Source organism: Sciurus carolinensis, chromosome 1, assembly GCF_902686445.1.
Source record: "Sciurus carolinensis chromosome 1, mSciCar1.2, whole genome shotgun sequence".
Lineage (NCBI taxonomy): Eukaryota > Metazoa > Chordata > Mammalia > Rodentia > Sciuridae > Sciurus > Sciurus carolinensis.
The window spans coordinates 188249269-188277115 of record NC_062213.1 but is presented as its reverse complement, the minus strand read 5'-3'; the positions used below and the strand labels follow the sequence as shown (position 1 = coordinate 188277115).

General features: G+C 52.3%; 1 protein-coding gene across 4 annotated transcripts in view; it reads left to right on the top strand.

Annotated features, from left to right (window-relative positions):
* The window catches only part of Ptpru (protein tyrosine phosphatase receptor type U), a 71977-nt gene that overhangs the window by 26909 nt on the left and 17221 nt on the right, over positions 1-27847 (top strand). For 2 of the 4 annotated variants that reach the window (XM_047551197.1, XM_047551189.1), the window contains exons 8-19: positions 1651-1959; positions 5737-5846; positions 6138-6339; positions 6702-6804; positions 9187-9460; positions 10038-10074; positions 10816-10954; positions 14079-14108; positions 15757-15914; positions 23820-24010; positions 24688-24763; positions 25219-25295. In XM_047551197.1, coding sequence (XP_047407153.1) covers positions 1651-1959; positions 5737-5846; positions 6138-6339; positions 6702-6804; positions 9187-9460; positions 10038-10074; positions 10816-10954; positions 14079-14108; positions 15757-15914; positions 23820-24010; positions 24688-24763; positions 25219-25295 — 1706 coding nt within the window. The remainder of the gene's footprint in view (positions 1-1650; positions 1960-5736; positions 5847-6137; positions 6340-6701; positions 6805-9186; positions 9461-10037; positions 10075-10815; positions 10955-14078; positions 14109-15756; positions 15915-23819; positions 24011-24687; positions 24764-25218; positions 25296-27847) is intronic. The other 2 variants (XM_047551217.1, XM_047551206.1) reach the window with 1 other exon arrangement.

Sequence of the window (27847 nt, the reverse complement as noted above, 5' to 3'; positions counted from 1 at the left end):
CAGCCCTCAGGTTGAGGTGAGCCGTGGGGACAAGCTGCTTCATGTCCAGTGGGATGGGACTTAGCTGAGCCTTGCTGTGGGGAGAAGGGTACTAGGTAAGCGGTCGACCTTGTTCCTAGCAGGTGCTGAAATCTCTCCTCCATGGCCCGATATGTGATTTGCCTGGAGCCCAGGGAAGAAAGGAAAGCTCTGGGTATAAAGGGAAACTTGTGTTGTGCTGGTTACAGTGTAAAACTGTCACCTGTGTGCTCCCCTGTTGGGCGCAGCCAGGGCTAATGGTTCCCTTGGATCTCCTTTAGGAGGGGGCATTCTGAGCAAACTCATCATAGAAGAAACAATCCTAGGGTCTTAGTTAATCTTCTTAAGGGGCTATGTAGCAGGACTTTCCCATCTATTCGTGAAAGAATCCTGGAATTCCCTAACTGGGGACACACTGCAGGTGCTCACAGGACTTGCCGGTCAGGAAGCTGCATGTCACAGAATCAGGGTGCAAGAGAGACAGGGTCATTAGAAGGCCATGGTGGCTTCTTCCCTCCTTTCGCAGATGTGGGAATGGAGGCCGGAGGTTTGCTTAAGATCACGTAGCTGGGCAACACAGAGGCAGGCCTGGGCAGAGTCTTGGCTCTTCCTGCTGCACTTTGGAAGCCTGGGTTTCCTTCTTTGTAAAATGGAAATAACTTTCAGGCCACAGGGGTCACCTGGAGACTGTGACCTCCTCTTTCTGTCTCTGTCCTGAGGCATGGGTGTGACTGGTTTATTGACAGTGAATTCCTCCCGGGGCATCAGGGCAGCTGTAGGTAAGAGCATGATTCTAGAGCCAACCGGTCCAGGATGAGACCCCTGCTTCATCACATACCGTTAATCTCTGTATCTCTCTTCCCACATCTGTGTGACAGGACTAAAAACTCACTGGGCTACAGCAAGAATTAGAGATAAAGCATTTTAAAGCTTCTAGAGAACTGTGTGCCACATTCAAAGCCCCTCAGATGTTTACCGCTATTATTATTATATAACCAATTGTGTTTCTCTTTTTGTCTTGTCAGCCAGTGAGCTCACCATTGAACTTGAACCTTACCTTTTGAGTCCACGTAGGACGTAGGGGCATGCATCTCTGTTTCTGAATCACTTTCTGGCTTATTTAACTCTTTGGCGCTCATTTCACCATCCTTCCAGTTTCTTCATACTGCTGTATCATTCACGTTACTATCAACTGTTTCACAATAAATTTGGAGTTAATAAGCTAAAACATTGCACTTCATGTTGATTTAGACCGAGGAGGAGCCGCAGTGTGTAGTTCAGGATGATTCAGAATTTGGAGGTGAACTGTGATATTTAAAAAAATTACAGCTAATATTTTTGAAGGAGGATTGTGCTAGCCATCGTCATGCATGCTTTACCTTAAACGTAACAATAATCCTGTGCGGCAAGGTCTATTATTTTCTTATTTTGCAGTTCAGGAAACTTAAGGCTCAGAGAGGTCAAGTGCAGGCAGTGGTGGCCAGCTGCACACAGCAGAGTCAGCATTCCTGTTCAATTCTAGGGGTGTCCCTTGAGCTCTTGGGGACAAAGGAGGGATGGTTCCTGACAGCTGATTGATGCTCTCTGTCCCTGTCCCTCTTCCTGTCTTCCGTTTCCCCTCCTTTCTGGCAGAGCCCATGCGGGCCCCCAAAGGCCTGGCTTTCGCGGAGATCTTGGCTCGCCAGCTGACCCTGCAGTGGGAGCCTCTGGGCTACAACGTGACACGCTGCCACACCTACACGGTGTCCCTATGCTATTACTACACCCTGGGCAGCAGCCACAACCAGACCGTCCGCGAGTGTGTAAAGATGGAGCGCGATGTCAACCGCTACACCATCAAGAACCTGCTGCCCTACCGGAACGTCCACGTGCGCCTGGTCCTCACCAACCCCGAGGGGCGCAAGGAGGGCAAGGAGGTCACCTTCCAGACCGACGAGGATGGTAAGGGCGCCAGCTGCGGTTCCCGGGGCCCTGAGCGCCTCCCCCACTTCCTGTGTCTGAGACTGAAGTTTATGATCTACAGAATGTTTTGCTTAGGGTGAAACCAGCTGTGTACCACAGTCATGATGGTGATATTTATTCCCTGGAGGACTGTGGCTGAGATTGGTATAATCTCTTCCTGAAGTGTTGGAAGAGCTGATCAGGGAAGGGATTTGGGACCGGAACTGTCTTTGTGGCAAGGTTTTAAATAATGGTTTTAATTTGAAAATAGATACTGGAATATTCAAATTTTCTTTTCTTGTAATGGTTTGGGTATACTGTGATTTTCAAGGAATTTGCTCATTTCACCTCAATTGTAAAATGTCTTGACGTAAAGTTGTTTATAATAGTCTCCTTTATTTAATGCCTCTATAATCTGTAATGCTAGCCTCCTTTTCATTTCTGATATAGATAACTTGTATATTTTCTTTCTTTTTTCTTGTTTACTCTTGCTTGGAGTATATGAATTTAAAAATTTTTTCCAAAGAGCCCACTTGGGCTTAGTTGATTTTTTTCTTTTTTTTTCCCCATGGGTCTGAGGAATTGAACCGAGGGATGTTCTACCACTGAGCTACATCCCCAGTCCTTTTTTCATTTTTTTAGTTGGAGACAGAGTCTTACTAAGTTGCCAAGGCTGATCTTGAACTTGTGATCCTCCTACCTCAGCCTTTGGAGTAGCTGGGTGGTGGTCATGCACCACTGTGCTTGGCTCTATTTCATTTTGTATTCTTTTCTAAAAATATTTTCTTTGGATTTGATTTGCTGTTGTTTTTTTTTAGCTTTTCGAGATGGAAGACTTCTTAGATCAATAATTTTGAGCCTCCATTCTAACATAGGCACCGACAGCCATACATTGCTTTTTAAACCATGCTTATCTGCGTCCCACGAGGTCTTTTGTTTTTGTTTTATTTATTTATTTTTTTGGTCGTGCTGGGGATGGAACCCCAAGGCCTCTCACACACTAGGCAGATCACTGAGTTATATCCCCAGCTCCCATTAGTTTTGATCTGTCTTGTCTTCATTATCATTCAGTTCAAAATATTTTCTAATTTGTTAAAATTTCTTCTCTGACTCAAGAGTCATTTAGAATTATGTTGCTTAATTTCTAAGCAATTAGGACTTCTAATTATCTTTTTGTTATTGATTTCCAGCTTAATCCCACTGTGGTCAGAATACATACTCTAAATTTAGTCTTTGGAAATTTGATCCTTGCTTTATGGCCCAGCATGTGGTTGAATTTTGGTCAATGATCCATGTGTGCGTGAAAAAGATCGCTTTGCGTCACCGATGGGTGCATTGTCCTAAATCTGCCAGACCCATCTTTACTAAGCACTTACTGTATATGAGACACTATGCTGAATGTTTTTCACCTATTAATGCCTACCATCGCTGTGACAACCCTATGTGGCAAGCTCCCGTTTCTGTCCTCACTTTACAGTTGAGGTCACAGAGCTAGTTGATAGACAGCAGAGCTGGTTTCCAACCTGGCTATCTGGGTTCAGAGTTGTCATTTTTTTTTTTTTTTTTTTTTTTTTTTTTGGTAATGCTGGGGATCAAAGCCAGGGCCTTGCACATGCTAAGTGCACACCGAGCCACACCCCCAGCCCGGAGAGTTGTCCTTCTTAACCGCTACACTCTAATACCAGGACAGGTCCAAAGTCTTCCTCCAGATTCCTGCAAAGCTCCAGGTGCCCCTGAGCTCCCTGGTTGTAGATTTTCTTGCTGGCCTACAGGTGCAGATTTCTGTTCTGCACAGCACTGGCCCAGATGCAAACGTCAGCTCCTTCCAGACTTTCCACAAAACTCCATCACCCAAGGCGAGGTGTGTGCCCCATGCTGAGCGTTTGCCAGGGTGGTAGTGAGGCCCCGGATGTGATTACCCTGATGCATTGCAGACAACCTCAAGCAGAACGTCAGCTCACTCCTTTCTCAAAGTCTGTGGACCTCTGCATCCCGCTCCCCACAGGGGTGTTGTTAGGGCTGCCTCACCCCATGCTGGCCTCACTTGGGCCACATGGTCTTTTTTCTCCTCCCCCATTCCAATAATGGCTTAGTATTTATATTTTACTTTTCCTTAAAGTATTAATAAAATACAGGAAGTACAATTTTGGGAGGTACTGGAGATTGAACCCAGGGATACTTTACCACTGAGCTACATCCCCAGACCTTTTTATTTTTTTTTATTTTAAGGTAGGGTCTCCTTAAGTTTCACAGGGTCTCACTAAGTTGCTGAGACTGACCTTGAACCTGTGATCCTCCTACCTCAGCCTCCCGAGCTGCTGGGATTATGGGCATGCGTCACGGTGCCCAGCTTATAGGAAGTATCTTAAGTGGTCAGCTCAATGAATTGTCACTTGAGGAAACCCATGCCCAGCCAGAGAAATGACATTGCTAATGCCCCAGGAAACCCCATTTTTGCTTTCTCCTGGTCACGACCTCCCAAGGGTAACCATTATGCCTACCTGTAACAGCAGATTGATTTTCTTGGTTTGGGACTTTATTGAATGGAATCAGACAGCACTCTTTATCTGCCCAATTTCTTTCTCAACTTCATGCTTGAGAGACTCGGCCACATTGTGTGTGCCAGCCTAGAGACTTCAGTTCCCACTGCTGAATAGCTCATTATGGGGATAAATATACCGTATTTTAAAAAAATCCTATTTACTGTTGTTGAGCGTTTGGGTTGTTTCCAGTTTGTATCTATTTCAAATAATGCTTACAGTATTAATCCTTGTAGTTTTAAAAAAATTTGTCTTGTGGATATACGCATTTCTGATGGGTTTATGCCTAGGAGTAGAACAGCTCGGTAATAGGACATGTGTTCCTCTTTAATAGATGTAGCCAGACGGTTTCCCAAAGTGGTTGTACCAGTGCACACTTCACTAGCAGAGTGTGAAAATTTTGGTTGCTCTGTGTCCTCATCAACACTTGAAATTGTCTTTTTCATTTTACCTTCTTGAGGGATGGACAGTGATCTCCTGAGCTATTTGTTTTCGCACAGAGCAGCTTAGCTTTCGTCGATTGTCATCTCCGTTTCCGCTTTCTCTCCCTGAGGACCTCGGCTTCCCCACGATGGTTTATGAAGGTGTTTTTCCAGGCTGAGACTATTTCCTTCCTGAATGAAATCCTGCTGCTCGCTGTTAAGAATATACATTAAAACAAAACCCAAACAATCAAACCATGCCCGGAAGTGTTGATGCTCAGCTGTGAACAGTATTTATGCTTGGATGATGCAATTGTAGGTGTCTTTAATTTTCTTGATGTTCATTTAGACTTTTTTACATTGAACATATTGTGAATGTAATTAGACATTTTTAGAGGAGAAAACACTTCCACCCATACTCCTGATATCCTAGTGCAATTGTTGTTTGCATTTCTCCGGCAAATATCTATATTTTCTGATAAGCTCCAAGCTGGAACCAGAGAGGAGCCTTCACACACTCCTTGGGGTGGGCTGCGACCTGCACAGCAGTGAAAATCTCAGCTGCCCCTTTGCTGCTCGGTAATGAGTCGAATCATAGGAAACTGATATTTACCTTCAGGCTTTATGTATCATGTTATTTAGGCCTGGTTAGGGAGGGGGTTTCGGCACCCCCATTTGACGGATGAGGAGACTGAGGCTCCGAGGGGATGAGTGGTTCAGGTGGACCAGCTGGGGAGGGGCGAGGTTGGAGTGTGAGTCCAGGTGTTTGGAGTGAAAGCCCACTTTCCTCTGTCCTCGGCCTCTTCCCCTTGCAGTGCCTGGCGGGATTGCGGCTGAGTCCCTGACCTTCACGCCCCTGGAAGACATGATCTTCCTCAAGTGGGAGGAGCCCCAGGAACCCAACGGCCTCATCACTCAGTATGAGGTGAATGGAGGCCCAGGCGGGTGGTGGGAGGTGGAAGGGTGACCCTCTTTCCCTCTGTTGTGACAGCATGGAGAGGGGACATCGTGTTCCTTCAGCTGTGGTCAGGGGCTGTGCCACGGGGTTCCTTGTTCGGGGGCTCTGTGGACAGGAATGAGAGGCAGGTACCCAGGAACCTGACCAGAGGGGAACCTGAGTCTCTCCCCCGCACCCAGCCGCATCCGCGGCTCCCCTGGGGCACTGTAGGTGGGTGGTGCTGGTCCCATGCTGGCCCACCTGCCTGCCTTGCCCCAGATCAGCTACCAGAGCATCGAGTCCTCAGACCCTGCAGTGAACGTGCCCGGCCCCCGGCGCACCATCTCCAAGCTCCGCAACGAGACCTACCACGTCTTCTCGAACCTGCACCCCGGCACCACCTACCTGTTCTCTGTGAGGGCCCGCACAGGCAAAGGCTTCGGCCAGGCAGCGCTCACTGAGATCACCACCAACATCTCGGGTGAGCCCCACGGCCTGGCCTGGACACGGAGGGGGCCCAGAATGCCAGGCTTCTGTGAGGAGAGGGGGTGGGGGCGGCCCGGGGTGCTTCCAGAGGACCCCTGCTGAGACGAATGTGCCTTCAGGGTTGAAGTCAGGGGTCATCAGGGAGGATTAAGCCAGAAGGGTCAGGAGACATGGTTGGTGGAACCAGAGGGATGAGGCTGGGTTAGTGCTTGGGTTAGTGCTCAAGGTCAGGGACCAGCGAAGTCAAGGAGGCCAAGACTGAGGAAGAGCTCTGAGGGCAGTGGTCGGGGGCTGGGGGCCTGGCCTTGCTGGTCCAGTGGCCAGGCTCCATGCTCGTGTCCCTGTCCCCGTCCCCAGCTCCCAGCTTTGATTATGCTGACATGCCGTCACCCCTGGGCGAGTCTGAGAACACCATTACCGTGCTGCTGAGGCCCGCGCAGGGCCGTGGTGCGCCCATCAGGTAGGACAGCCTGCGTGGAGATGCGGGAGGCCAGGGCCAGAGGAAAGAGCCCCTTCTCCCACCCAGGGCCCCCACCTGGGCCAGCTTCCTCGTCCACCCTCAGCCTTCCACCTTGGGGCCCAAAATGGAGGAGGGTGTTCTGTGACCTAGGCAGGTGGAAAGCCTGTGCTCACTCCCCAGTCGTGCGTCTCTGATGGTAAGGGTCATGAGTTCTCTGGAATTGTCCAGCTTGCCGAGGGAACCGTCCAGGCCTCTGCAGGGGCTTCCCTCAGATACCTTGGAGAAGCGAAACTGCAGGCCTCATGTCTTTAGCTCTGTTCCTGGAGACACGGGAATGGGCTTCCGGGAAGACTAGGGCAGCCGGCCACGAAGGGCTTTCTCTCTGGCGTGGCTGAGTGCTGGCTCCTCTGCTTCCTTCTCCCCAGAGGAAGCAGGCTGCTAGTGCCTTGGTGGCTGTCTCTGCTGGGGGGAGGTGCTGGAGCGCAGATGGGGCGTGAGAGTGGGGTGAGCCTGGGTGTGTGTGTGGCGTGGGGGTGTGAGTGTGCACGAGGGTTTATGTGCAAGTGTGTGCATGCACTCACTGTCAGCCAGAACCCTGCGAGGGAGTTCACGTGCATGAAGTCATTTTGTCTTCTTGCAACTCTATGGAGTGTGTGTTTTACCTCATCTTACACGTGGGGAAACTGGCTCTGGGACCCTGGCAACTTGCCCCAAGGTGCATGGCCCTAAGGGACAGGCCTGGGATTTGGACTGTGGGCATCTCTGCAAATCTTGTCTCTTTTATGGTCGTCCCCCTCCTCCTCACCTTCGCCTCTGGTCTACCCTTTTCCTACTCAAAGATGCCTGGACTGGAGAGCGTGCGCGCCTTCAGTGGTGGACATGAGTGTCTTCGTCAGCCCCCAGGGAGGGAGTGGGCTGCCCAGGCGCCCAGGCAGTCTCTTGCCTCTTCCCTGCCCCTTCCTCCTGTCCCCTCGCCTACTCTCCCCCCATATTTGCCACTCTAAATCCTGTCCTGGGAAGATTCCGAGACCCTCGAGAGGCTTGGGAAGACGTCAGGGCATCTGCAGGGCATTTGCTTTTAGCTGGAGCCTTGGGACCCTTGTTCAGCTGAATGAGGAAGGAGCTGGGACACACGTCTCCTTTTCTTATCCCCTTGAGGGATTCTGTGAGCTGAACTGGTTGGAGTCCCGCAGGGACAATGACAAGGCTGGATGGGGCGTGGAGGTGGGACTCGGTAGGAGGAGGGAGGCAGGATGCTGTGTGACCTTGGGCCTGTCCTCTTACCTCCCTGAGCCTCCCTTATGGCATAATGAGGATCGTTGCTGGTTTAGATGTTCTTTGTATGACTAGTGTTAATAGTTATCATTCCTGGTGGGACTTGGGACTGGGAGAGCCTGACCTTAGCTCAGGGAAGCAGAGGTGGAGAGGGACTTGGATGGTGTTTGTAACGGTTCAGTGACAGGCAGTGGGCTGGTGACCAATACTGTGGGATGATTCCTGCAGCTTAGAAGCTCAAAAGTGACAGCTGGAGAGCCAGGGAAAGGCTTTTCTGCTTTCCAGAGCAGAAGCTGTCAGTATGGGATGTCACACGGTGAGACATGACTGGGGTTGTCATGGGAAATATTTAAATTTGTCAGCATTCATGTATTTACTTTCCACAGAGGATTCGGAGGAGCTCACAGCGAGAGCCCATTCAGTAAAGAGATAAAGCAAACAGAAGCTCAGTCGCTGGGAGCAGGGAGCATTAGTCAGGGCCGGTGTGCAGGACCCGGAAACAACGGGGCTCTGATTTGCAGAGAGGCTGCCTCAGGGTTGAGAGGGTATGAGAGAGGGCATATCCGGTGTGTCCTTGTTTGCTTAGTGACCATCGCTTCTAGTAGTGGTCAGCTCCAGGAAGCCCAGGTCCCCTGTGCCCAGCATAGGGCCCCTTGTCTGAACTTAGTAAATACTTTCCGAATGAATGAATGAAACTGTTCTGACCCTGTTCATAATTTACTGAGGCCCAGTAGGGAACCTCGGTTTCCCAGCTCCTGAGCCCCACAGAGCAGGACTCACTGCGGCAGGGCAGGCCCTAGGGCTTGGTTCTGTTGAGCAGGACTATGGTTTTCTCAGAACTGCTTACCAGTAGGAATGACAGCTGTCCTGCATGGGTTGCTTCCTCCCTGTGTCTGTTCTTCGTATTCACCTCCTGAATCACTCCCGTTGTACAGAGGAGGCCACTGAGGCCCAGGAAGGTTAAATGACTTGCCCAGCTAGGAAGAAACAGAGTTAAGATTAGTCCTCAGGTAGGCCTGGCCCCAAACCTCATGCAGGTAGCCACCAGACTGCTCTCCTGGTCCTCTGGCCTGCTGTGATCACTTGCTCTGTCCCCTCGCTGTCCAGTGTGTACCAGGTAATTGTGGAGGAGGACCGGCCGCGGCGACTGCGGCGGGAGCCAGGTGGCCAGGAGTGCTTCCCAGTGCCTCTGACCTTCGAGGCAGCGATGGCTCGTGGCCTAATGCACTACTTTGGGGCTGAACTGGCGGCCAGCAGTCTGCCTGAGGCCATGCCCTTCACCGTGGGTGACAACCAGACCTATCGTGGCTTTTGGAATCCACCACTTGAGCCCAGGAAGGCCTACCTCATCTACTTCCAGGCAACAAGCCACCTAAAAGGGGTGAGGGACTGACCAGGGCAGGTGAGGGAGGTTGGGGTGCTGGGTGGAAGGCTGGGGACACCTTGGAGTGGCCCCTCCACAGAGGCCTGAGACCCAGACTCTGCTCCTTCCTATAGCCTGGTCTTCTTCCCTTGATTCCTGACCTCCTGGCCTAGTTCTTGTCCCTTCCTGAGGCCCTTCTGTTACCCAAAGGAGATCATCTCAGGTTCTGGCTTTCATATCTTGAGGCCTAGGTCCCGCCTCCTCCCCAGGCCCCGCCTTCTCTCCGAGGCCCCGCCCTATTCTCCAGGCTCCTCCCTCCTCAGGCCTATGGCCATAGGCCCCGCCCCCATTTCTGAGGCCCCGCCCCTTCCCCATGCTGGCTGGCTGTTGCCTCTGATCTCATTTCTCTTTCTTAAGGATCTGCCCTGTTTGTGGCATGCCCCGTCCCCCACCCCCCATCATGCTGGCAAGAGTATCCTTAGTTTTTGTACTAGAGGAAGCCCTGATTAGGCCCAAGAACCCTGAGGTTCCTGTCCTGGGGAGGGTGAGATCTGTTTTCTGTGGCACTGAGGCCTTTCCCCATCTGTGCTTCCAGGAAACCCGACTGAACTGCATTCGAATCGCCAGGAAAGGTGAGTCCTTCTGGGTTGCTTGAGCCCTGAAGTGGTGGAGGGTTTCTTACCTGTGGCTGTGGAGAGGTGGGTCCTGATGACCCAAGGGCTGTGGGACCACAGCAGGGCAGCAACAGTGGTTCCAGGGTAAGGAAGGACTTCCTTTCTCAAGGGCTCTGCCAAGGCTGGGCAGCAGGCAGGGCCCAATTCCCTGCCTCCCCAAGGCAGCAGAAGGGGCCCTGAAAGGGGCCTGGGACAGACGTGGGGAGGGGGAGCTGTTTTGCTGGGCCCTTGTTCTGGGTTCTGTTTTAGCCTCTTCTGTGGTGAGAGAGATGGGGACAGTGTGAGCCGGCACTGTAGATTGTCCCTTGGGTAGACGTGGAATGTGGTTGGTTACCATCCTGAGATGCCCTAACCTTGCCATGGGTACATGACTTTATCCCTTTATCACCTTGCAGGAGGGCAAGAGGGTGGGTCTGAAGGTCCCAGGTGTCCTCCACCCCGTCTGCTGTAAGTTGGGGAGGATTTGGGGAGGTGGAGAGGGGCAGCTGCTGCCAACAGGGGGCAGGATAGGTGAGGACTTTGAATGCGGAGGCTCCAGGGATGTCAAGGAGGCAGATCTGAGTGCCAGGCAGTGGGGGCCATGTCCCTGTGCACGTGTGTCTGTGCAGCCTGGTCTGTTCCCTGGGGCTCAGATTCCTGCAGGCAGGGCCCGGTGGTCCCTGCTCCCCTCTGATCCTTTGTCCTGCTTTGTTTCCCCAGCTGCCTGCAAGGAAAGCAAGCGGCCCCTGGAGGTGTCGCAGAGGTCGGAGGAGATGGGGCTCATCCTGGGCATCTGTGCAGGGGGGCTTGCTGTCCTCATCCTCCTCCTGGGGGCCATCATCGTCATCATCCGCAAGGGGTGAGCGAGGCCAGTACCCTGCCCACCAGTGGCTTCTATCTCTCGAAGGCCTGGTTGGTGCAGAGAAGCTATCTCTGGGGGCTGATGGGGCAGCTGCTCGATGGGTGTGCGTGGGGATGCCAGCCTGGGCATTGGGCCTGTGGATGGTGGGAAGCCTGACACTTGGTAAATGGAGTTGCCCTGGTGCAGCGTGGCTGGAGTGCAGGTCTGGCTGGTGCCAGGTGCCACTACCCAGGGAAGGGCACTTGGTGCTTAGTACCAAGGAGCTGTGTTGGAAGACAGCCCTGCCCTCTTGTGCCTCGGGGAGCTGTACCAATAGGAAAGGTATGGAGGTGACTTGACTTTGAATCCTCAGCCTCCTGCAGACTTTTAGCCAACTTCTCTGCCTTGACATTTCACTGTGAAGTTGACCCTGAGCAGGGGTGTGGTGTCCTCTCCCTTTGAAACAAAGGCCCCTGAGCCTTGGCTTTCCTCAGTATCCCACCTGCTCTGATTCTTGCTGCTGTGCATCCCTGAGTGTTCCTGGGCCCAAGGCTGCGAGTGAACCCCGCTCCGTGCCCATGATTCCCCAGCCTTTAGTTTGGGTGACAAGCGTTTCCTAGAGCATTTTGCAGAGGGCTGCATTAGTCCTGGTACGTCTTAAAGTCTAGAACTTAGACTCTTAGAAATCTAGGATTGGGGATGCTAAGAATCTCAGACTTCGGAATCACACTGGCTCAGCGCTCCAGAGTAAGAGCTGCTGAGTAGTTTAAGGACATCTAATCTAGTGGTTTTGATTCTTTTTAAAGCAACAGAACCTGTCTTCAAAAAACACACAACAACAAACCACCCCCTCAAAACAAACAGAACTCCCCGACCCTGCACAGAGCAGATGAAGGCTGAGTAGCAGCTCTGGTTGGAGGCAGGTGGGGACCTCTGAGACCCCTCAGCTTGCCAGCTCCACCCTGCCTCATTCCCCACTGAGTGACCCCAGGACACTGTGGTCCAAGCACCTTAATTGAAGCATAGGGGGCTGGGTGGTGGCTCAGCAGTAGAGTGCTCTTCTGGCATGTGTGAGGCACTGGGTTCCATCCTCAGCACCACAAAAAAAAATAAGTTAAAAAAAAAGGCATTTAAAAATTAAAAAAAAAAAATGAAGCATAGGGGTGTGGGACCCCAGCAAGGGTAGTAGAACTGCCCAAGGTCACCCGGGGAACCAAAGGCAGAGCCAGCTTTGTCTCTCCCCACCTGGGCTCTGGCTTCTGAAGTCCCTGCAGCTGCCAGGCTGGGCACACGTGGGCGAGTTGGCGCTGGTTCTCTGGGCTGCCAGGAGCAGATAAGTAGGATCCTGGGAGATGGTGGAGAGCTGGCCAGGGCCACCTTGCCTGAGGCCAGGCGCCAGCAAGAGGCAGGCAGAGTATGCCAGCAGAGTAGGCTGGGGCGGGGCGATGGTCTACCCAGGGCCGTAGGCTCTGATTTTGATCTTCCTAGTCTCCGCACAGCTTCATGAGACAATGTATTTTAAATTTATTATTTAATGAGTAATTACTATGTGCCAGGAGCTGTACGCACACCATCCATTAGCTTGTCAGTTATTGAGCACCTAGTACGTGCCAGACACTGCTCTGGCACTTGGGGTACATCAGAGAACATTTCCTTCTTGGATCCTGACAAATGAAGCAGGTCTCACCCCCTTTATACTGATGAAGGAACCGTAATTAAAGTAATTCACCCACATTACTCTGTTCAGCAGCAAGGCTTGATTTGAGCTCAGGCCTGACCAGATACGTGAAGGGCCTCATACTGGGGCCCCACAAGCAGCAAGTCCCTGCAGCAGGAGGCCTGAGAGGCGACTCTTAAGTCTGGTGGGACTCGGGGTGGAAGAGGCCTCTTGAGTTACATGTGGTATTTGAGGTCCAAGAAACTACCCAAAGGGAAGGGGGTTGGGTATGTGGTGGTATCATCTCCCTGCCCCCTTGGCTAGGAGGGGTGGCTCAGGTGCTGTCAGGCCTCCCTAGAGACTCACAGTTCTGCAATTGGTACCTGACGCAGCCCCATCCAGGCCATTCCCTGAGCCTCTGGACCACCCTCGCACCCTGCTGTTTCCTCTAAAAGCCACTCATTACCTCTCTGGAGCTTCACCGTAGCTCTGATCCTGCCCTGGCCTTTAAGGGCCACTGTGCTCCAGGGCTCCCTCGGTTTGGTTGTGCGTGTTGTGTAGCAGAGCAGCTCTGGAAGGTATGGAGGTGCTCGGGTCAGCTCGTGCTGGGAATGTAATTGACAGCATAGGAGGTCAGTCACCCCTACTCCCAGCAAGATTAGGCTCCTGGGTCGGGGGGCCTGCTCTGGACCCTGCCTGAGTCCCCGTGACTCAGCACCCTCTGCCCTGAGAACGGCCGTGAGAACCGCCCAGCTCCGCCTTCTCACTGGGGTGGGAGGCTCCTGATCCAGGCTCTGCTGGGGGCTGTAAGGGGCCCGCCTGGCTCTTTTAAGGACTCCACCCCAGGGCAGTTGGTGGGAGAGGGTGTGCCCTGGGCATCCTGCAGCTCCTCTGCTCCCTCCCCTGGGCTCCCCAGCCGTCCTTCCTGGCTGAGGCGAGTGCAGAGGGCTGTTCCCTTGGGTCCTGGGACCTGCAGGGGTGAGGCTGGGCGGGCCCGGGTGGGGAGGGTGCCGCCGGGTGTGGGGCGTCTGAGTGTGTGTGAGCTGCGGCCGTGAGCGCCTCCGTGTGAGACCCTGTGCGTGTCTGCACATGTGAGTCTGCACGCGAGTGCGTGTGAGCGTGTGCAGCGTGTTTCTCTTGTGAGCGATGTAGGCGTGTGGATCCGAGTGTGCTTAAGCGTGAGTGTGCACGTGTGCGTGTTCTCCTGTTTGCACGGACTCGTGTGTGACCGTGAGAGCCATGCGTCCCCAGCCCCTTTGCCCACCTCCCGCTCTAGCAGCCCCTTGGGGAAGGTTCTGGAAGGGCCTCTGGTCCTGGTCTGGAACCGGGCCAGCCCTGGGGTCAAGGGAGGCCCTTTGACCTGTCCGTCCCCGGCTGGTCCTTGCCCTGTATGGGAAGCCCCTGGGCCTCCCTGCGCTGGGCACTGCCCCAGCCTGCCTGGTGCACGGGCTCAGACGGTGCACTGTTCTCTTTGCACGCTGCCAGGAGAGACCGTTACGCCTACTCCTACTACCCGTAAGTAGCCCCCCTGGCCTCTGAGCCCCTCCAGGGCCAGCCTCTCCTCAGGGCCCCTCCGCCGGGCCTCCTCTGCAGTCTCCCATCGCGTCTCTCCTCCAGTCATGGTCCCCACGCACTGGTTCTGTAGTCAGCCGGCTCTGCTGGTTTCCCCTGGGCAAATTGCATCACCTCTCTGAGCTGGGTTCTCACCTCCTCCTGGACCTGCTGCTCACCTTGTCTCCCAGCCTCAGCTTCTCCAGCCACCAGGTCTCTAGCCTCATGCTGAGCCTCCAGCTCAGGGGCTATAGGGGTTGCTGGCAGGCGGGTCTCCCTCCTTATGATGTGTGAAGACAATTTCGAACTTAAATGCAGAACTTTTGGGAGTGTCTGTGTTAAATTCCATCTGCCTAATCTCACTGAGGGTTGGGGTCCCCCCTGCTCTGTCTCTGGGGGGCTGGTGGCTTGTTTCTGTAGTTCTTCCTGGTAGGCTAGGAGCTAGGGCTCTGCTGGGACGCCTCCAGGCCTGTGTCCTCTCGGCGACGGGGCTCTTGGGGCCACTGTTCGGACAGTGTGGCCAGCCACCTGCTGTCTGGCTCCGTATCTGTCTTCCTGTGTTTTGCTGGGGTCTGGCTTGTCACTCCCTCTCCCGTCCCCTCTCCTTCCTCCTATTCTCCTTTCTGCTCACCCGTCCCTCATTCTCTTCAGGGTGATTGAGGTCACAGCCACAGAGCTGTCACCTGTCCTCAAAGGGCTCTTTGGCACAGAACCTGGCAGGTGGGGGAGTGGGTCATCCTGTCCTTCCCCTGCCCCAGGTGGGCTCTTGAGTCCAGGACAGGCTGGCTGGAGCTTGCCTGCCAGGAAGGCATTCCTCCTCCTCCTCCTCCTCAATGTCCCTGAGCTTTCAGAACCTGAAGTCCTTCCTCGGGTCTACTTTACATGCGGTGGGCAGGTCTCCCCGCAGCCTTCCCTGTGGCCAGGCCTGTGGGCTTTTCTCAGCCGGTTGCCAATCTCTTGGCCCCTCCGCCATGGAGCGTGTCCCTGACTCCCCACCAATTCTCCCTCCCACCTTGCTCCAAGTTCCTCTGGAGTCACAGATGCCATCCCCAGCCACGAACCTGGGGCTGAGGCAGGGGCTGCTCTCACTTCCTCCCTCTGCTGCCCTCAGCAGCGGGACGGGCTGGTGGACAGTGGGGGGGTAGGGATCCCCGTGCATCACGCTGCAAATCTAGGTGGTCTGTGGCGAGCCGTCCCAAGGGCTTCTGGGAGTAAGATGGGCCACGTTGGAGTTGGAGTGTGCAGGGAAGCTCCTGAGCCCCTGCTAGCAGCGCCTTTCCTGCAGGAAGGAGTTTCCAGGGCAGGTCCCTCAGGCGAGCCTGGGCCTGCCGGGGCTGGAGCTTCCTCAGTTTGGGGTGCCCAGTCTTTTGCTGCTATGCCATATTAGGTCCAGAGCAGGTTTTATTTCCATTGCCTGAGAGAGAGAACAGGAGTTAGGGACCCTGGATCCTAGGGGGCAGCACTCTGGATCCGGGAAGTGAAGGATGGAGGGAGAGCCCCCCGTGCATCCAGAGATGTACCTGGGACAGTGCCGTGTCCTGACCTTGTCTCCCTGACTACCGAGCCTCCACTCCAGCCCTATATAGTGCCTGTCATCAACCCCCATCTGCAGGAAGCCAGTGAACATGACCAAGGCCACCGTCAACTACCGCCAGGAGAAAACCCACATGATGAGCGCGGTGGACCGGAGCTTCACGGACCAGAGCACCCTGCAGGAGGATGAGCGGCTGGGCCTGTCCTTCATGGACGCCCCTGGCTACAGCCCCCGGGGTGAGTGTCCGGCCCTGGAGCCCCTCCCCAGGCTCTGGGGCTCCCCACCTGAGCCCAGAGAATGGTGCCTGCCCCTCTGGTGCACCCCACTTCAGATGAGTTCTGAAACACTCCTAACCACTCCTAGCTTTTGTTCCTCCGGGGCATCCGCACTGGCCCCCACTCACGGGAAACTCACAGAAGGCCCTGAGGGTGTGTTTGCTTTGTGGACTGGAGGCCCTTGCAAGGAGCTCTGCTGGCACAGCAAGGTCCCCTGTGACGGACCTTGTCAAGAGGAGATGCTACTCTGATCAGAGGGGATCAGAGGGGCTCACCATCTGAGTCCTGTTGTATGACAAAAGGGGACCCAGTGGCTGAGAGGGACCGGGATGGAGCCACCCAGACCTGGGCTGGCCTCTTAGATCCCTTTTTCAGTTGTATGACCTGGGGTGGCTGCTTACCTCTCTGAAAGTCCCTTTCTTCCTGTGTAAAATGCAAATAGAGATCATCTCTGCCGTTTAGCAGGTACGCACACTAAATGAGATAATGTGTGTAGATTTTTTAGTGCTGTGTCTGGCTTCAGAGTAGAGTAAGTTGACTCTTCTGTGCCAGAAATTGCTTCATTTTTTTTTTTTTCTACTTCGTGTTGATTCATACAAAAGAAACCATGTGATGCTCATGAAAATCATAAAATCATTGTAACACAACAAACACCATGAACCCTGCAGGTGAGTTAGAACAGGAGCCAGGTATTCCTCCCCAGCTGCCTCGCTCTTAGACATACATATTGCTTTGGAATTTGCATTTATAATTTTTTTTTGTCTTTTGTGGGTGGTTTTCCTGTGTCTACATATCTCACCCCAAAATGCATTGCATAGTGTCAGCCATTTTCAAGCTTATGAAAGTGAAATCTCTCTCAGCCCAATGTCATGTTCCTGACGTTTGCCCATGGGTTTTGCTGTATCTGTTTATTTTTCTCAGGCGTATACTTTTCCATTGCACCGATGTGTCGCAGTGGGGTTCTCCATTCTTCCATCCTCTGCCCTTGCATTGGGGTCTAGTTTCCTCATCTCACAAATGAGACTGCAGAGGATCTTCTTAGGTGAATCTTGAGGTGCTCTGTGTATGTCACCCTGGAAGCAGACCTGCTGGATTCTGGAGCCTGTGCTTGTCCAAGTTAATGAGGGTGCCAAGTTGTTTTCCAAAGTGGCTTTGCCTGTTTTCCCTCCTGGTGGCAGCGTGGAAGACTTTTTGTTGCTCTCTGGCGGGATCAAAATTGCCAGTCTTCTTCCCTTGCTAGAAACTAGTTTGTATAAAATGGTAATCTCTGTCATCTTAATTTGCATTTCTCTGATTACTAATGAGGTTGAACATATTTTGAAGTCATTATCGGCCATTCAGGTCTCTTCTTCCGTGAAATGCCTGTTCATATCTTTCACCAAATTTTCTGTTGGCTTTTTTTGTTGCTTTCTTAGTGGTTTTTAGGAGTTCTTTACATATTTAGGATAATAATCATTTGTCACATATGAATTGCAAATATCTTCTCCCAATTTGTGTCTTATCTTTCCCAGTTATTTATAGTGTCTGGATGAACAGAGAGTTTTTATTTGAATGTAGTCTAATTCATCAGTCTTTCCCTTTGTGATTTCTACTTTTTGTTGTTTTCTTAAATAATTTCTTCCCTAGCCAATGTCATGAAGTAGTTTTTTTTTTTTTTTCATTTTCTTTTCTCAAAGTTCTAATATTTGGTATTTCACATTTAAATCTGTATGCATCTGGAATAGATTTGCATGTGTGGTGTGAAGTAAGGATTTTCTTTGCTCCATAGGGATAAGGGATAGTTATCATTTCTTTCTATCATTTCTTTCTTTCTTTTTTCCTTTGAGAGCCTTTGGGTCTTGTTGTGTGGCCCAGGCCAGTCTGGAACTTGGGCACGCAAGCCACTCTCCCACCTCCACCTTCCTGAGCCTGCTACCGTGCCTGGCTGGGCGTCAGTTCTTACGGTTCCTACTTTCGCTGCTGATTGACGGTGCCACGCTCCCTAAATCACGATTCTGTGTGTTCAGAGAGTGGTTTTTGGCTCCCGCTCCTCTTTGGGCAATCTGGTGAGCCCTGTGCCCACAGCACACTGACAAGAAGTTGTGGCTAAGTCTTTGTATCTGAGCTGTCACGCCCTCCCAACTTCATTCTTCAAGGATGTCTCAGTTATTTTTGTCCTCATTCCCTTTCTCATAGAATTTAGAATTTTTTTCTCATTGCTTTCAGAACCTGGTTGGATAGATTTGTGTTGAATCTATGGATCATCCTGGGGAGACCTGACATAAGATTGTCTTTCCATCCATGACATGATATATATCACCTCATTGATTCAGGCCTGGAATGTCTTTCAGTAGTTTTCTGCCCAGTCCTGTCCGTCTTCTGTTAGCTATATTCCCAGGTCCCTTGTTTATTTATTTATTTTTTGGTGCTGGGGACTGAACCCGAAACATGGTACATGCTAAGATGTTCTCTACCACGAGCTACCTACATCCCCAGTCCCAGGTCTCTTATTTTTGACTTCCATGGCAGTTGGTACATTATTAAATGTACTTCTTATATAAGAAATGCAGTTGCTTTTTGTATGTATATTGAGCTCCCTGATAAACTTTCCTATTATTAATTCTGATTTATCTGTGGAGTCTCTCAGATTTTCTGAGTACAAAGGCTCTACAAATGCCAACAGCTCCATTTCTCCTTCCCCATGTCTTCCCCTCTTTTCCCCGTGTTTTTCTGGACAACACTGTGGGACCTTCAGCACTGTGCTGAGAAGAAGTGATGATAGCAAGTGTCTTTGTCTTACGCTATTTATTTATGTTTTTGGTACCAGGGATTGAAACCAGGGGTGCTTAACCACTGAACCACATCCTCAGACCGTTTTATTTTTTATTTAGAGACAGTCTTGCTAAGTTGCTGAGGCTGGCTTTGAACTTGTGATCCTCCTGCCTCAGCCTCCCGAGCTGCTGGGATTATAGGTGTGCACCTCTGTGCGGGCTTCTCTGTATTATTATAAAGGCAGACTTTTGACATTTGAACCACTGAGAATGAAGTTTGCTCTGGGCTTTAGAAATGTTTTATTGGGTTAAAGTTCCCTTTAGTTTTTAGTTGCTGAGAGGTTTTATTTTCAATGGACATTAAACTTACCAAAAATTTTCCCCTGCAGTTACCGTGATGGTATTTTTTCCTTTCATTTGTTAAGGAAGTGACAGTTTTAGATTTTTCTAATGTTAAAATTACCTTAATTTCCTCAGATAAATTCAACTCGATCATGATGAATTATAATTTTTTCATAATGTTGGATTGCATGTACTTATCTTTCAACATTTTAAATCTGTCTTCCTGGGTAGGATTGGCCTGTAATTTTTCTTTTCTTTTTTAAATATTTTTTTCAGGTGTTGATAGACCTTTTATTTTACTCACTTGTTTATATGTGGTGCTGGGAATTGAACCCAGTGCTTCACACATGCTAAGCAAGTGCTCCAGCTCTGAGCCCCAACCCCAGCTCCGGCCTGTCATTTTTTCTATTTTTACTCTCCTTGTCTGATTTCCAGCATCAGGATTCTGCCCTCCAGCACTATATTGAATAGAAGCCATGATAGCAGGAGTCTTTGTCTTATTTTAAAGATTTAAGATTTAAGGAATCTGATACCAGAAATGTATTGGGGTCTCTTCTCTTTTTTCCTTTTATCATGGAATAATTTGCTCCTTGAAACTTTGGTAGAATTCACTTGTTAAACAAACACACAAACAAAAAGAAGAAATCTTTGTTGTTATTTTCTGTATGGAAAGATTTTAAACTTCTAATTCAATTATTGTAAAGAAGTAAATATTTAGACTTTTAACTTTTTTTAAAGTCACTGGTATGTTGTATTTGACAGGGAATTTGTCCATTTCATTCAGGTTTTCAAATTCATTGACACATATTTATTAACCATGTCCTCTTTGTAGTCACTCTTGAAATTCTCACAATTTACCCTGCTCTGTTGCTTTTATCAGTCCTGCATCTTACAAATGAGGGAATAGGCTCAGAAAGGGGAAGTCACTTGTCTTGGTCACATACCAGAAAGTGGCGGAGCCAGGAGGATTTAAATGCAAACCTTTCTGAATTACACTCTTGTTTCTGCCACATCTTGCTGAACCTTGGGGAAGGGGTAGGACTTGGACAGACAGATGGGAAGGACGGGCAGGAGAGGATGCTTGGAGAGGGGATGTGAGAGACCAGGGAGAGGCTTGGCTGGGCTGATCCTCAGGCGGGGGCTGGGAAGCGTGGGTGGGCAGGGTGCTATGGGCGCAGGCCTTGCTGCCTAGTCCTACTGAGACATCACAGAGGTGGGAAACTCTGGTCCCAGGGAACTAACTAGTTGGGAAGTCAAGTGTGACCCAGGGAAGTCAGGACCAGGCTGGTTGTCTTGAGGATGGTGGGGACCCTGGATGCTGTCAGGAGTTTTGAGAAGACACAGGGTGGTCTGGTGAGCATTTTGACCGAGACAGACAGGATTTGATGGATGGGGACTGGGGGCTCTCAGGTCAGGATGTGGAGTGCAGGCCCAGGGTGACGGCTGGGAAACTGGTGTGGCCAGGAGACTGGAGAGTTCTTTTTCTCTTTTTACCTGTGTTCTTACCGCTGACCCAGCTCCCCTTTCTTCTTTTCTTCCCAAGTAGTGGAAGCCAGATTTTTGTGACTCGGATTAGAGAACCATGTAGATTTTGAGGCATCCTTCCTGTGCAGATGTTTAAATGGAGTCTTGGTGACACTGGGGAAGAGGTAGCAGGCTGGCATGACGAAGCCAGCTGAGCACGCGCCCCCATTGTGTCTGAAATCTTGCTGACCCTTCTGGGCCATGCCCACCTGGCGCCGTGGACTCCTATGGGTGCCAGTGGGTTCTTGCCAGTGGTGTTGCCACACAAAGAGCCAGCTCCTGTCATCTGCATAAACGGCCCTCATCAGGGAGAGGGAAGCAGAAAAGGCAGAGCGGGTGACGGGCCTGGAGTCAGATGGGCGGGGTCTGAACCCAAGCGCTGCCCTAGGAGAGCAGGCAGCTCAACCCCGCTGGGCCTCGGTTTCCTTACTTGCAGAAGGGGTGACGACTGTGCCCACATCCTCGGCGTATTCTGGGGCTTGGACCACAGGTCAGAAACGGTTGGCTCTTCTTACAGGCTGTGTCCTTAGTTCCTTACTAACTGTGAACAGTGGCGGAAGAGTCCCAAGTGCTGCCAGATTGTGTAACTGGGGGCCTCCCGGTGGGGTTGGGGAAAGGGCCCATCTGCAAAGAAGGTCTAAGGATCCTCTTTTCCGGATTAGGAAAAGAGCCATCAGGGGACTTGAGTCAGAATTAGGATCCAGATCTCTCAACCCCCGTTGAATGTACAGAGGTTTTGGGGGTTCACCGTGGGGCTGAGGGGAGCCTGGGAGAGCTCCTGGGTGGCGACCCTGCGCTGAGGCTGGTTCTCACCCTGCTCCCTCGCCTCCTCCCTCTCAGGGGCTGCCAGCGTGGACCGGCCCAGCCTTGGGGGATGAGGTGAAGGGTGGGGTCGGGAGTTTGCCTCAAACCCCACAGGGGAATTCCTGGGCAGGCCTGCTTCTCTGGGCCCAGGAAATGGAGGGTCCTTCTGGAAACCTGGTGGTCCACACGCCCATCCTTTTCTGGGGGTCTTATTTACAGAACATCGCGTGATGTTCTTGGGCTCAGCTGTAAGCTGTCTGTATTTGGCTCTGGCTTCCTATCAGGATGTCAACCAGGTGGCACTTGTTGCGAGCTGATGGTGGCGTGCTCCTGGGGCTGGGTGAGGACTGTGTGGGGGCCACCAGCCCCTTGGGATCTCTGGTATGAGCTCTGTGATCCCTGCCACCCATGTTTGCTCTTTGTCACCTGGAGAGCTCTGTGGAGCTGCTCGCTGGGTTTTCACAGAGAGCACTGAGGCTGCTCTGTCTCATTGATTCCCCGAGTCCTCTCAGCCAGAAGCCCTCCTTCTGGAAATGAGCGCACTTGTCTTCTGTGTTTGTTGTGGCTGCTCCTTAGAATTCACTTTCAGGCTGCCGTTCAGGCCCTGGACCAAGTGATCTCATGTGGAGAAGGACCAGGCTCGAGTCATCCAGCTGCCTGATATGCTGGGACTTCAGGGCTCCCTCCCTTTCCTGGAAATGACCAATAATGCCAACTGCCACCATGTGCAGGTGCCCGTCATGTGCCAGGTGCCAGGCTGGATGCCTGACGCAAGTCATCGTATTTAATAATTGCATCATCGTATCTTGGGGAGTAGCATTTTTTATCTTCATCTGGCACATGAAAACAGAAGTTTAGAGAGATTAACTAACGGTCCCCAAGGTCATAGGCAGAGCTGGGATTTGATCTGAGATCTGACTCCAGAGCCTGTCTCTCAATCTCCACATTACACTGTTTCCCTGAGGGTGTTTCATGAAGCAAACAAAAAGAGACCTGCGTGGTGAAAGATGTTTGTGAAAAATGCTGCTGTTTCCATTCATCTCTCGGAGATTTAAAATGCACACAAACATGAAAGCCCTGAGAGGTCTTACGGGGGAAACCGATTTATTTTCGCTTTTACCAGAATCACACAGACTGATTTAAAACACAGAACCCCTCCTCGCCCTCCTTCTCATCTTCTTTTTAATAGAACACTACTTACTCATCTTGCATATGTAGTATTTTCTGGAATACATCTTGGCAACTAGGGCCTGAGGCCAGTCTCTTCTCTGGGGATCTCAGCTTCCCCATCGATAAAATGAGCAGTAAGGGGCATCCGGCCTGGATGGTATAGCTGGTGCTTGACCTGCCTTCCAGCTGTAAGCAATCAGAAATTCAGATAAGTATAGGAAACAGTTGTTTCCAAACCCTGAACTTGAGGCAGCCCAGGACTGATTCTTGAGAGGAGAGAGACAAGTAAGGGGAGCCCCAGGACATGAACTTTCTGCCTGGAGGCCACTTTCAAACCATGCTTGGCACAGGAAGGGGGACTCAAGCAGAGAGGGCTGTCTCCCTGTTTTGGATGGGGTTTGGGGAAGGAGAGGAGGAGGTGAGAGGAGGAAAGGAGGAAGGAGGGAGGAGAGGAGAGGCTTTGGAGGCCAAGAGGGGCAGTCAGTCCCTCCAGAGTCTCCCATGGCCCTTCCTGGCTCCGAGCTGGGAAATGGGAAACGGCTGTGAGGAGCGCAAGGGCAGGGCTCAGTGGGCCCTGGAGCCTCACCTGGACAGGAGGGGAGGGACAGGAGGGAGGTGAGTGCTCAGGCAGTGTGCCCAGGCGGGAGGGACAGCAGGTTGCAGATCCTGACCTCCTGAACCAGGGTGGGATGTCCTTGGAGATGCTAACCCAAAGAACCAGGAGGAGATGGCCTGGGGGAGGGGCACTGGGGCATGTGGGGCCCTGACCTCCTGACTGGACACCACACAGGCCCACAATGGAAACGCTTGCGCAGGAGAAATGGTCTATTCAGGTGCCTCGCGATCATCTGCGGAGGAGGCAGAGGCAGCTAATTCTGATTTGCTTATCTGTGAATGGGGGTGATTGCTGGGAGTGCCAGTGTTCCAGATTGTTCCCTGGTAGAGAGGGAGGAAGAGGGCAGCTGTCAGCCGCTCTGCTGAGCGCTCCCCCTGCAGGCCGCATGGGGAAGCCTTGTGGGGTGAGAATGTGGGAACATGGAGTGGCAGGGGACACCTGATGTGACCTACTTGTTCCCTCACTGGGAAATCTGAGATGCAGAGGGGAGGGGACTTGTCCAGGGTCACACAGGATGGGCCTAGCTAGGCCTCTTGGCTCCAGGGAACAATCCAGGCGTGGGTCCTACACGTTGGCCATATTCCCTGCCCCTGAGTCCAGCTGGGGCTCCGAGGCTGGGGCCTGTGCATCTCAGGAACCCCCTCCCTCCTCTGAGTGCAGGAGACCAGCGCAGCATCGGGGTCACTGAGGCCAGCAGCCTCCTGGGGGGCTCACCGCGGCGTCCATGTGGCCGGAAGGGCTCCCCGTACCACACGGGGCAGCTGCACCCTGCGGTGCGTGTGGCTGACCTCCTGCAGCACATCAACCAAATGAAGACGGCCGAGGGCTACGGCTTCAAGCAGGAGTATGAGGTGCGTGCACGGCCCTCGCCTGTCCTCACTGTGGACCCTGACTCAGGCAGTCCTCAGTCCAGCCCTGGTTGGACTCCTACTCTGACCGTCTCCAAATCAATCTAACCCTTTTGACCTTGACCCTCATCCTGATCTCACACTGACCTGGTTCCTCACTGTCCTCTGCATCCTGATTTGAAATCTGGCTTTAAATCTCAACTCCCTCTTGGTCCTAACTGTGATCCTTACCCTGCCCTGGATTTGAACCAGGCCACCATCACTAGCTCCAGCCTGAGGGACTGTCATCCCGCGATCCGTTTGCACTGACTTGGATCCCAGCCTGCTTCCATCTGGATGACACCATCCTTACCCTGTCCTTCACCTTTGCCTTCTCCCCTCTGAAAGCTGGATTTGGCTCTCGTTCTAAACCTGACCTGCATTCTACAGTGTCTGAACTCTGGCTCTTTCCCCCTCTTTTCTCCTGTCCCTTCCTCCCACACTCCTTGGTTTTGAACCTCATCCCTCGCTGATGAAAGGATAGGAGGTGACTTTATCTCCCGCCCCAAGTTCAGCTCTGAGCTTGGTTCTTATCAGGGCCCCACCCCGTCCGGCCCACATCATCCTGTTGAGGATCAGGGGTCCTGAGAGGCTTGGGGGGGTCCTGCACTCCCACTGGTGACTGTTTTCCCTTTTGGCAGAGCTTCTTTGAAGGCTGGGATGCCACCAAAAAGAAAGACAAGCTAAAGGGAGTCCGGCCGGAGCCTGTGCCTGCCTGTGAGTCCTGGAGGGCCCGGGTGGGAGGGCGCCGGGGGCGTGGCCAGAGGGAGCCAGGGGCGTGGTCAGAGGGAGCCAGGGGGCGTGGCCAGAGGGAGCTCGGGCACGCCTGGAGGCGTCCGCGGTCTTGGCCTCTGGGTACCGAGGGCCTGGGTATAGTGCTGAGCACTATGCCCGTTATCTCAGTACAGTCCTCATTTTGCAGGTAAGGGACACTGAGGCTTGGGAGATTAAGACCGCTGCTCAAGCTTGAGCAGGATACCCCTGGGGCTTCTCTGACTCTACACCACAGCCCCGCTCTAACCCCTGGCCTGGCCTGTGTCCCCTACCCCCAAAGCCCAGCACCTACCAGTCAGCCCTGAGCTCCTAGATGACCTGGCTGCCCACAGGCAGTCCCCACCTGCCGCAGCTCTGGGCTCCAGGCACAGCCCCGTCCACCTGCTCTGTGTTTACAGATGACCGGCACCGCGTGAAGCTCCACCCGATGCTGGGAGACCCCAATGCCGACTACATTAATGCCAACTACGTTGACGTGAGTGCCTTGCCCCTGTCCTTGCTCCTGACCTGACCCTGACCACTTCTGGCTGACTGACCAGGCAGGACAGAAACCTGTCAGGGGCTTTCAGAGGGCTGAGTTCTGAGCACCCCTGTCTCCAGTGCCCGGTGCTTGGGAGCTCAGAGGAGGGGGAGGACAGAGGGCCCCAGCCTGCAGGATGGCTCCCGGTGGGCTGGAGGTGGCCTGAGAGATGGCAGACAGCGAGACCTGGGTGTGAGGGGGAAGGGTCCCTTCTCACTGAGGGCCCAAGAGCTGGGGGGGGGGGGCTTCTCATGAGGTAGAGAGGCTGAGGAGGTAAGTGGGGTCTGGAATGGAGGCTTCAGTGGCAGGCTGAGGAGTGGGACTTTTTGTTAGGGGCGCCAGGAAGTTGTGAAAAGTGTTTTGAGTAGAATCAAAGTGATATTTTAAGAACGGTAGTGTAGGCTAGGAGTGGTAGCTTGGTGGTGGAGTGCTTGTCTAGCGTGTGCAAGGCCTCTGGGTCCCACCCAGCATCACACACCAAAAAAAAAGAGAGAACAGTAATGCATGTTTGTTGAGCATGTACTATGTGCCAAGCACTGTGCTAAGCACTTTATATCCGATATTACATTTTATATAACCCCTGCAATCACACTACAAGGTAGTTAGCACGTGACCTCCCTTACAGGTGACCAAACTGAGATTCAGAGGGGTGAAACTGCCAGTCCTAGGTCACACAGCTAGTGAACGCTGAAGAAGGAACTCAGACCTCAGCCTCTCTGTATCTGCCAGCCGTTAGGCTCTCATAACATCTACTGCAGTCATTGGAACTGGCTGAATTAGAGGGAAGATCCAGAGACAGGGCAGGCAGCCAGGAGGCCTGGGCTTGGGTGTCAAGAAGCGATGAGTTTGCTCTGTGGGTATGACTGAGGGAGGTAATGGGGGAGGCCCAGGGACTCTAATCAGGCTCCCCCACACCCCGCAGTAAACCAAATTTGGGAGAGCATTATTTATTCATTTAGGAAAGTATACAAAATATATTTTGAGTACCTGGGCACCGGGGGCACAGATGTGAACAAGACAGGCGTGGTCCCTGTTTTCCTTGAACACTGGGGAGATCAATAAACTTGTAGACAAGTAAAATAATTTTGGATTGGATGGAAGAGTGCAGGCCAGAAGAGAGGAAGGACTTTCCCAACGGCAGGCAACGTGGAGGAAGCAGGGATCGCGCTCCTCTGGGTGGCTAGAGCGGAATTCCAGGCAGGGACAGCATAGTGGGAGCTGAGGTGGTCAGGACTCCGGACACCGTCTCTCCTCTCCCTCTTCTCTCTTCCTCCTGGGGTCAGGCGGGCCACCCTTTGATTCCCACAATCCCTTGCCTTCTCCCCCATCTCCTAGCCTGTCCCTTGGCTGGGGTAAGTGTTGGGCCTGACCTGGCAGACATGGGCAGCTTTGAAAACAGGGCGGCCATGTCAGGGTTCCAGCTGACTTCTCCCGGGCCCTGACAGGGACATGCCACCCCACCTCTCGGGCCCAGCCTGGCCCACCATCTCTGTTCTACCTCTCCTGCTCATGTAGACCTTTCTGGCCACTACTGTGCCGGGCCCATCTTATCTGCCTCTGGCCTAACATCTGTCTCTTTTGCTTTGTACTGTTTCCTCACTGGAATCATTAAGATTCGGATAAACCGAGAAGTAAGTATCTCTCCCCTCCTCCTGCTTCTCCTCCTGTCTGTCTGACTGGCTGTAGCTCAGACTTTGTCTCTGGCTCTCTCTCTCCCCTCCTTCCCCTCTCCTTGTGTGCCCAGCACCAGTATCCACGTCAGCAGCCTCAGCGGCCCCGCCAGGGGTAGCCCAGGGCTGCAGATAACCACAGTAGCCCTGTGTAAGCAGCTCCCTCCCCTCCTCCCCACCTTGAGATAGGCCGCAGTGTGGGTGCTTCACCTGGCCTATTCTGCACTGGCCACCGCTGTCTGTCACCTTTGTTCCCCACCCTGCCCCTCATTTCCAATGAACCTTGCTGGTGGTACCTTCTACAGGACCCTTGAGAGAGGGGGATGTCTGGGGCAAACTATCCTGGGTGGTCCTGTCCCTGCTACTTAGGGGTCAGGGTCTTCAGACAGTCCCTGTTCAGTCCCTCTAAAACCAGATTCCCAAGTGTTCAAACCCTGTCATGATCAATTTGCTTAGAACTCAGCTCCAACCAATTCACCCTCAATGTAACCCAGTTTGAATGTTTTCTTAGGGGAGTGGTTTGGGTATTCATTGGAAAAAAAATTGTACCATCTTTTGACCTTTGAAGAATTAAAACAAAACCCCAATTCATCTAGTGAGCCTCTGATTTTATTTTTTATATATACATATATATAATTTTCATTATATTTAATGATTAGGATTCTTTGCTACTTTGTGGGTACCTCTTCTATCTCCATTTTCCTATAAAAAGCATATTTCTTGCTTTTTAAAAATCAGTGCTAACATTCTGCATGTTATCAGACTTTCAGACAATATGGAGAGACTGACGTAGCAAATGAAAGGTCCCCACAGTCACATTTGGCAGAGATGATCGAT